General features: G+C 37.0%; 1 protein-coding gene across 2 annotated transcripts; it reads right to left on the bottom strand.

Annotated features, from left to right (window-relative positions):
- Positions 1-1,174: 1,174 nt before the first annotated feature.
- Positions 1,175-9,736, bottom strand: LOC308686737 (uncharacterized protein). Of its 2 annotated transcripts, none has more exons than XM_081395171.1 (5): positions 9,666-9,736; positions 5,397-7,785; positions 4,483-4,724; positions 3,049-3,087; positions 1,175-2,967 (listed from the first exon to the last, which is right to left on the bottom strand). In XM_081395171.1, the coding sequence occupies exons 2-5, from the start codon at positions 7,645-7,647 to the stop codon at positions 2,881-2,883; spliced, it is 2,619 nt and encodes an 872-aa protein (XP_081251297.1). In that variant the 5' UTR covers positions 7,648-7,785; positions 9,666-9,736; the 3' UTR covers positions 1,175-2,880. The 2 variants fall into 2 exon arrangements, with proteins under 2 accessions (XP_081251297.1, XP_081251296.1); XM_081395170.1 differs by lacking the exon at positions 9,666-9,736 and adding an exon at positions 8,777-8,897.
- Positions 9,737-9,993: the final 257 nt, after the last annotated feature.

The following is a 9,993-nucleotide window of genomic DNA, read 5'->3' as shown; positions in this document are numbered from 1 at the left end:
GTTTCACCCCCATCCGATGAAGCAAAAAAATTAAACAATTCGAAACGTTCAAGTTTTCGCCCGTTTTCGGGCGAAGAAGCCCAGAGGGTTAAGTAAACTAGAAATATGACATCCTTGTAAGCGTCTCAATTTACTAGAACTTTCACTAACATTGATTAACATTAATGACACAGATTGCAGCAGGTATATTAAGCTGCTGTCACTTTAAGACCTAATGCAACATGACATGACACGGATTTGACACACAATTGATTTTGTCCCAAATCTTTTTTCAAGACCTTCAATTCGAAATCCTAACTCATTTTAAAACTCATTTGAGACTGTGCTTATGAGGATACTCACCAAAAACGGGCATTATATATGTATGTATGTATACCAAATATTCTCAAATCAAAATGGCCCCTTTTAGTATAATTGTAAAATGTCCAACTTCAGGTTGTAGTACATATGTCTTTTTGCTGTATACAATCTCTCCTGATTTTTTTTATATAGAAAACATTTAGGAAGCAACTTTAAGGTGTGTGTCTACAGAATAAAGCCAAACATATTTTGGTATATTCCAAATATTGGAATATATTCCAATGTTGCATATTGGATAAAGTAAAAAATAAACGTCCAAAAATAAAGCCACCTGGAGAAATATTCACTTTAGTAAAAGAGTGTGACAACTATCCCATATATTTCCATATTATTGACATTAATGTTGCATGGAAATAAATAGAAAGAGAACAACAGTACAACAGTACACTCATGCATTTAAATGCTAGTACAGGCTAATATGAAAATTGATGTTAAAATACAGAAACAAATCTCACAATATACTCACAGGTTTTATCTACTGGAAATGGATTTTAATTGATGTGAAAGTGTGGAAAGCCCCGCTTGGCATTGAACTTAGTTTAAATCAGGATAGAAGCTGTGTGATTGAAGTGAAAGTGATTTTAAAAGGAAACTTGTTGCTGCTTGCGAATGCATCTACATGAGATTCCCTCCATTTCACCTCGGAGAGCTTAAAAACAAAGTGATATCAATACAAAAGGGTTCGTTCAGAGGTGGTTTTGAGTCTTGTCTAGCATCTGTGGCTTCATTTAATCTGTTCTGCTGTTGTGTAGACATATTTATGACACTGCCACTGAATTACCAAACAATTAAGCATATTACGTTGCAAGGATTTAGAAAAATCATGTTAATAGAGTTTATTCACTAGGAGGCGCTGTAGTGCCATAGTCATACATGTGCTGGCATTCAAAGAAAGAAAAAAACAACAACAACAGAACACCACATTTAACTTGAATTTAACAGAAATATTGCACAGAGGTATTCATTAGATGGACTGGAGCCTGAGACCATGTGAAGAAAAGATTATTCTGCAGGTGTATCAGATTTTGACAGTGCTTAATGAGTGGGTTGAGAATATTAGTGGAACTTGTTAACATAGTAGTAATTAGCAAACAAGTCAAGACACTCGGTAAAAATGTATCATTTGATTGTTTGTTTTTTTTAATCAATTTTTTTTTTCACAATTACTAGACTAGTGTTTTCCAACCTTTTTTGTCTATGTGTCCCAACATAATTAATAAGGCTCAAGTACACCTTGATAAACACCAAACATTCAGCTTAGCTCATATATACTTATAAAGTCAGTCATTATTTATGTTAAAAATAAGAAACAATAAACAAAGAAATACTGTGATTGTAAAACCTACTCAGCAAATGTATACAACCCTATTTCCTTTCCTTTTCCATTATGTTTGATTTCCTTAAAAGTGAGAAGTGATACAAATATCATAACATTTATCTCAATTAGTTTAATCTATTTTTGTTCTCTCTTTCGCTTAAAATCTTTTGCAGTGCCACTGGTTGGGAATCACTCTCCAGGCCCTTGAATCTTGTAGCAAATCTTATGTTCTACAAAAATATAATAAATATTTTTGACTAAATGAAACATCTTTACTAAAATCAAGCATTTTATTATATATTTTTAATATTAGTGTATTATAATTATTTTTTATTAACAACACAGAATACATCTATTAAGTTAATTTAGATATACCAGACTATTATTGATACAAAACTCTTCTGAGTGATGATGACATAACTTACAATGTATAATCTTTAACTAGATTGTAAATTTTTCTCTTTAAAAAAGACAATTCTCATATCACATTTACAATACTGCAAAAATCTCCAGAGCAACTTTTTGAATCTTCAAAATTCAATACAAAAGGAATATTCTATTAATATTTTACATTTTTCAGTAAAAAGCAAGATTCAACATTATTTCAAAACAAAGACCACTTTGTTAGATCAACAGGCTTGTGTGTGTTAATGAGTTCATGTCCAGGTCCAGATTTCTTAGGCCCTCCTCTTTGCGTATGGAAACTGGCTCTGTGATTATACTTTTCTTAATTTGTTGTATTCCTCATATAAAAAGCAAGCTGACCTGTCCATTTAAGCACTGATGAAGGTCAATGAATAATCTGCACTACAGTTTGATCTTTTATTTTCATTTTTTATAAATGTGTATTTTTAAAAGAATAAAGGATGATAGTTAAATGTTACTGTTAATGTACTGGGCGGAGAAAGAGATAAAGAAAGTTTTCATTATTGAATTTGCTAGAACTTCTCTGCAGAAGCGAATGCATGCAATTCACCCCAAGCAGGCAAGATGCTCTCCACACCTACACTATTTCCACCATGCCAGTTGATTCTAAAAAGCCAGCAAAACTGTGAATGAGATGCCCATCCATGTTTCACGTTCATTGACTTTATATGGTGAGGTGGCACAAGTAGTGTGTCTGCAAGTGCAATTTGGTATTAAAACTAGTCTTGTCTGAAGATGATTTCAGGTGTGCATCCGGTTATATCGATGATGATTCATTAGCTCCCCTGGTTGGCGTACATGCCCGCCTCCCACTGCAGGGCTCGTTGGTTTTTATGCCTTGTTACACGGGTGGCCTCTACGACCTGCGGAGAAACCACTGTTACACAACATGATCAAACTGGATCTTTATCAGAGGGCACTTGACATAGAAAACCTCATCTCACCTCGTTGTTTACAGCATCAACAGGTTGGATCCCAGCGTACTAAGAGACAATGAGGAAAGAAAAATTGATAAATTATATGTATTTTTTATCGTCTCTAAATACATTGTTAAAACTGTATCTATTGTATATATGTATTTTACTAAATATATGATATTATTCAAAGATATATTACTTTTTTTTTTCTTCCTTGGATTTGGAATGACATTAAAAGGATAGTTCACCCAAAAATGAAAATTAGATGATTAAAGCTGCAGTCCGTAGTTTTTCCTCTCTGTTTGAAATCTGCAATCGCAGTTATTCGCGGAATTATCAACTTTATGTGGGTTGTGCCTCAGCACGGCACAGCTCGGTTGAATCCAATTTTTTGAAGAGATTGTGCGGCTGTCAGTCACCGTGCCGGTGTGGATACTGTCATTCGGAATCACAGATTCTACTTTTTGGAAGTATGACCAACATAAGAATTTTCACATGAAAATGTCAACTGAACAAGCAAGTAACATCCACTTTTGTTCTGACCAACTAAGGGTAAAAAGCATTGCAGTAAATCACGCCGATTAAATCTAACGATTGCTTATCATATCACATCAAACCGTGCAAATTATACTTTGTTCTCATATTGTTAATGTTAACAACATCAGCATTGCGTGACTACATTTAATGTGTATTAGGGCTACCTGTAGTTCAGTTTCCATTTCTGTGCAGTCTAATTTCTAATTGTCATACCAACAAATGAATGTTCCTTAGAACTGATTCTTACCTGTCCAGCAGAAAAAAAGCCGTCTCTGTGTCCATTTTGAACCCCTTCAAAACACGGAGTTTACGCCACCTTACAAAAGCCCTTCCGATATTTATCCTTGTTTTCGCATGGGCCCGGTTGCAGTCTTTTTTTTTATGTAGCCACTCCGAAGTCTTTTGCATTTTACAACGGGTGAATCTCCAGTTGTCACTGGTGATTGTCGTTTGAACCTTTCTGGATCCGCCATCAAATTGATAAGTTTAATTATATCAAGTGCTGTGAGAAAAGGCTATATCTCCACCTCCAACATCCTCACACGCAATATAGCCTACTAGCCGAGACTCCTTCTTAATGTGTACAGATATGACGCAATGACGCAAAGACATGCTCGAATTTCCTGCGGAAATCCACCAGTACCACTGGAGTTAAAAACATTATTACAAGCTTACCGTTTTGAATCGAGCTAAGGCAAGCAGATAGTTTTGAACACTGGCTGGTTATGTACTTGCTCAAAAATTTATTTTGGATAGTATTTAACCCAAAAAAGTTACGGACTGCAGCTTTAAATGATGACACAATTTTAATCTTTTGGACTAACTATCCCTTTAAGGGCTATTTACTTAGGAGCTTTGTGATATCAAAGTGTTTCCTGAAAGAAACATGGTAAATGTGAAATTCAGCAGACTGAGTTCACTCACTGCACTTTCTTCCAGCTTCAGTTTGACACGTCTGTCCTCAAAGTCCTTTAGCAGTGTCTCAGTCAGACCTTTCTGGGAGACAGGTGATGACACATCGGCAAGTGTGCTCAAGGGCTTGATGGGGGTTACTCTGGTAACAGTTGGGGACATAGGTTTTTGGCTTCCCCATGGCTGGGGTGTCATAATTGACATAGAGGGCAGTCTGGAACTGGGTTGTTGTGAGGACAACTGTAGACTTTTATCTGGAGAGATAAAGAAAACCAAGAGATTATGATTATGATTATGATTCATTCACCTACTTAAACAAGTAATTTGTTTCCCCATTCCTTTTCTCTGGATTACAGTTCAAATGTTTAAATACTGTTTCATGTTTTCCACTGAACATTTTTGAAACAAATACATCTGAACATACTATAAATCTGTTGAAATGTAATCTTAATTTCATTGTGGATACAGATTCTGTACTGATAAGTGTACTGTAACCTCGGCCTGACATGAATTCATGGTTTATATGAAGAGGGCCAAGCACCAGAACAAATTATATGGGAAAACAAGACATAGCATGTATGCATTGGATTGTCTGAAAAACAGTCTTTAATTTGAAATGTGCATTTACATCCATAAAGTAAATGATTAATCATTCTTCAGTGAAGCAGAATGCCATGTCATGTCCAAAGTTCAGAAACTAAGTTGGCAATTCTTTTTCATTCCTTTGTGCTGCTGACATCCATAAACATTTAACACTTAAGTTAATCAGTTAGCTATAAACAAGAAAGTTATGAAATGCATTTGCCCCAAATATTGTGCAGAATAATAAGACAACAGACAATAGTGCCTATTTGCAGTCCCCCTTTGCCCATTTGTTATGTTTATGTTTGCCATGAATTGAGTGCAGTGAGACTGAACAGTTTTACCTGCCATGGATAATCGAGAGACAGAGAAAGTGTCCAGACTCCAGGAATAAGGGTAACTATAATCAGTCTTCTTTTCTGGAATTACAGAATCCACTTCTGCTATGTCCCCATGTGGAGTTTGTGGTGAGAACACAGTTTCCTCACTACAATATGATGGAGACCTGGGTTCAGAGGAAGTAGGCACTGAAGTCATGGGTGCTGAGGGGAGTACTGAGAAAGACTCTCTCAAATTTTGGAGCTCTTGTTCACGCCTGAGGTCCTCTTCAATTTCCTGGCGGATGCTGTCTGGGGCATTCTGCATTTTGGGGCTCCAGTTGGTGTGCTCAAGGTGAGATCTCCTTGTAGGAGTGTACCAACTATTTTTTTTGGGATCCAGTGGGGACGGAATATTTGGAGAGTATAATCTGTTCTTTCCTAACATGCTGTTGTTGTTTTCTGCAATCCAGGATGGCTCTTTTTTTGTTCTGAGGTTATTGGTTTGGCTGTCAACACCATTTTCTTTATATACCCTTACTTTAGAATGGTTGTTTTCCTCTGAATATGCACTCATTTGGGTTTGGTTTCCAAAAGTGCTGCTGTCAGTGTTTCTTTGAAGCATAGATTCATTAGGATGTCGATGAGGACAGCAAGGCGAAAGAAACTCCTTTGAATCTGAGATGTCAACTTCATCTACTAGTACAGGTTGCTCTGTAATCCAGATGTCATTTTCAGAGACTGCTATTTGCTCTACATCATTTGAGGGACTTTCTCTTAAACTTGTCCTTGTAGATGTGATTAAAATTTCATCGGGTTGTGAATCAAATGACTTCTTGTCCTGTACTTGGTTCTCTCGAATATGGTGACTTGAAACACTTTGTGGGTTATGTCGCTGTTTCTCAAGTTCAAGCTCTCTCTGAATAAGGAAACTCACTCGGTTTGTTTCTTTGGCTTTTGCAGCTTTCACCTGTGAAGACGACAGGGTCAGAATTGGCTTTGTCCTAATCTCCACCATCTCTGAATTGTCTGAGCGCAAAATACCCCTCGATCGCCGTAGACTCTCTTCACGTTGTTGGGAAATTCTGATTTCCCTTTGAATGGGAGTCTCATCTGCACTAAACATTGTCATGCTACTTTCCATCTCTGAAATGGAAGGTTCGTTCGAAATGCTCCAATTATTGGTGTAGCCTCCACTTCGGTCACCAAGACCAGAATCAAAATCATCTATGGCACCACTCAGAACACCATCTTCTGGATCCTCAGTCACAGTTACAGTCTTTACTTGTGCCTCTTGTTGTGTTGCTAGTGGGATCTGCTTCTCCTCTTGGCTGTTCTCTTTGCTTACTTGTTTTGGAGTGAAGATGTTGGCTGTTGAGGATAGAGACTGTCCTCGCAATTTAGGGGAGTAAGTAAGCTGCTGAGGGCTCTGTTGGAAGGGATTCTGTTTTGATCTTTCCATCATTAAAAACTGCTTTCGTGCTGCATTGAAATCAATTTGCTCACTGTCTATGGTGCCAGGCTCAACCCTGGCCTGTTCGGTCTTTGCACTCACTGGTTTGTAGCGTAGACTAAACCCATCCAGGAGCCTTTGTGGCATGCTACTGAGGTCCAGATGTTCCAAGGCACTCCACTGCTCTTTAAGGGCAGGGCTATTCTTGGGTGCCTGATTCCGGATGATCTCAATTCGATCTTGATTTTCCTCCTCTTCATTCACTGTGGAGGCATCCTTAACTCTGTAACGGTCATCGCCGTTAGTTTCTTCGAATAGCCTTCCAGGTCTCTTTTCCTCTGTGTACGTCTGCAGCTTAAAGGTGCTCTTCTCCTTCAAGGTATTCAGTTTGGCCTGTCTTTTTGGAGAAATCATGTAGACTTCATTCATCTCTGCTTCTGGGCTTGCTGGGTCATCTACGAAGGAATAGAACCCAACATGTGAGCCTGTGCTGCTGGCAGTTCCAGGGCTGCCGGGGTTGCTTTGGGTATTGGCCATCCAGTCCTCACTGTCGCTTCCATCCTCAGACACAGACACTTGCCGGGCCTGGACCATCATGTCTGGGGTGCTTTTACCACTGCCAGATGACCCCTTCACAGTGGGCTGCATGCCTGTTACTGTTATGCTTTCCAAACTGAACCTGAAAGAGTCACCGTCCTGACTGCTACCCCACGTGTTCTCTAGCGACTGTGGTTGACCAGTAGGGCTCAATATGGAGCGCAAATCTGACTGCTCTAGCTTAGGGAAGAAGGGCTTTATTACCCAACGCTTTGGGTTGCTAGTCATGGGGACTAGTGGATGGTTTGGGGCAGGCCTGGGAAGTAGAGGTCTTAAAGAAGGACGGGAATGGATCACAGCCTGCTCCTCTACTGAGGGGTGTGTGCATGAATCATATGGGTTGACTGTCACAGTTGATGCCTGTCTCTGGGTAAAAAAAAAAAAAAAAAAAACGAAAGAAAACAGATTGACTACTGGAGTGTGTTGAGAGTATCAGATGTTTGACATATATGTGTGTAGTGTGTAAGTAAAAGTGACTAAGTATCTCCAGATATGTAACATACAAGGTTTAAGATGTCTGAGCTTAAAAGGTTTAGCAAGTTGTGTCTAATGAGTGAAAAACATTTACAATGTACATTTAGATTTTTTTTTCTGAAACATTTTCCACTCATAACATTACACAAAAAGTACACAAAGTAATTTAAAAATGTTAAAAAAATATAATACATAGAGGGAGATAATACACTTTCACTTTCAATACACTTGTCCCTTGTGAAAATACACCATAGTTCTTGCAGAGTAACCATGTTTTAACTTTGGTATTTTGTACAATTTTGTTTAATTTCTTTATGTTGATGGCTAACTCCAAGCTAGCACAGTTTTATAGTAACTGTTATTTTAGTGGAAACTATGGTTACTATGGTCAACATTAATAGTTTTAAAAACTATAACTACAACTGACATAATTGTTATACAATGCATTTCCATGATTGTTTAGAATTAACATTTCCTCAATTTACCAAAAAAAAAAAAAAAAAATCCTTACTATAGTGAAATCATGGTAAATTGATATGGTTTCATCAACTCAGCCTACTATTCATCTGAAAAACAATGTTTCTGTTTGACTTTTTTACAGTATACGTTAACCCATCTTCTACTTTGTATTAAGACATTTGTCTGTTAATAATACATTATAAAAATGCAGTCAATGGGTTATTTAAAAGCTATATATTTTATGATTTTTAATAATTAAATTAAAGATGTAAGTTTTTAATAAACCTATAAAGAAACAATTTCTTTTTTAATAATTTCTAATTATTTAGTCTAATTTAGGTCTAATAACTTCTGATGACAAAAGTATTTGAAAATGTAAATACATCTTCAGTTGGTGATATAGGTTTAAAAAGCTGTCACTCACCTCAAGTTATTGAAGAGATTCGTAATACTCTATATTTTATATAAAATAATTTATCATTGCGGGAAAAACATTTTCTGCTCTGAGCGACTGCATCAAAACAATAGATAAGACTGTCTACTCTGAACAAGCTTACGTAGTTTTAAGGGAGTTTTGCTTACTGCCAGTGTGTGCCCATGTGTGACATTGTGAACTGTGAACCGCTGATAAACTGATTTCCTGGAAACCGCTGCTCTGCCTGTGCTGATTGGCTCAGACTGTTTGAGGGGTGTCCCAAAATGTGCAGAAAATGTACTGTAGCTTTACAGTGTGTTGACCAAAGCATAGAATCATGCAAGTCAAATTACAGGGAGTCTTTACCTAATAAAACTTTTTTTTAACAGTTTGATTTCCAGATCCAAATGCAATTTCATGATGGTGACCCATATTTTAACAACCACTGATAACAGAACAGCCATGTTTTGATAGATGCTCAGTGGAATGTGGAATGGACACAACATAAAAAGCACAAGTAGGTGCACAAGCTGCTTTTTTATTTTCTTCCAGACAGATGCAATCTAAGTACTCTATAAAAAACAATTGTAAGATGCATAACCATATTCAACCTGATCAACCTTTAGCGTACAGTGACAATAAAATGTCTGAAAGTGAAAACATTCCCGCTATTAAAAAGATTATAATATTGAGATAAGTACTTTTGTCTTTGATAAGTAATTTGTCAAAGTTCTACTCTTTTAATTTACTGGTTACTATATAGGCCACTCTATTCTCTGATTTAGGCATCTTATATATCCTGTCTCTCTTACAAATTATCTTTTCAAATGTATTTATTCTAACGTAACAAGACTTTCAAAAAAACGTTTTAGCCAAAGAAAAAATGACCAACACTCACCCTCTGACATCAGAAGTGGAATCAGAGCCTGTAGTGTCACATGAAGAAGGCACTTCTGTCTTTACTGCACTGACTTGACAAAGTTCAGCTAATATATCATATATGCAAGCATAGACACACCCCACACCCAGACTGAAGGAGTGCAACAGACTGATAGATTGTGTAATGGGTTTTGAGGAAGAATTGGCACCTGGCAGATTAATATAAAAGCTTATTACTGATCCATCTGTACACAACCATCTGATGGTTAACATTAGAGATGCTTAACGGGCCTGAAAAAATTAATAAACATTCTTGTTAACTACGATGTATGGACTGTAGTGAGGAC

This window comes from Scardinius erythrophthalmus (genome assembly GCF_964197995.2).
Source record: "Scardinius erythrophthalmus genome assembly, contig: HAP1_SCAFFOLD_716, whole genome shotgun sequence".
Classification (NCBI taxonomy): Eukaryota; Metazoa; Chordata; class Actinopteri; order Cypriniformes; family Leuciscidae; genus Scardinius; species Scardinius erythrophthalmus.
Note: the sequence above shows the minus strand (reverse complement) of the source record. Positions and strands in the feature narration are given on the sequence as shown.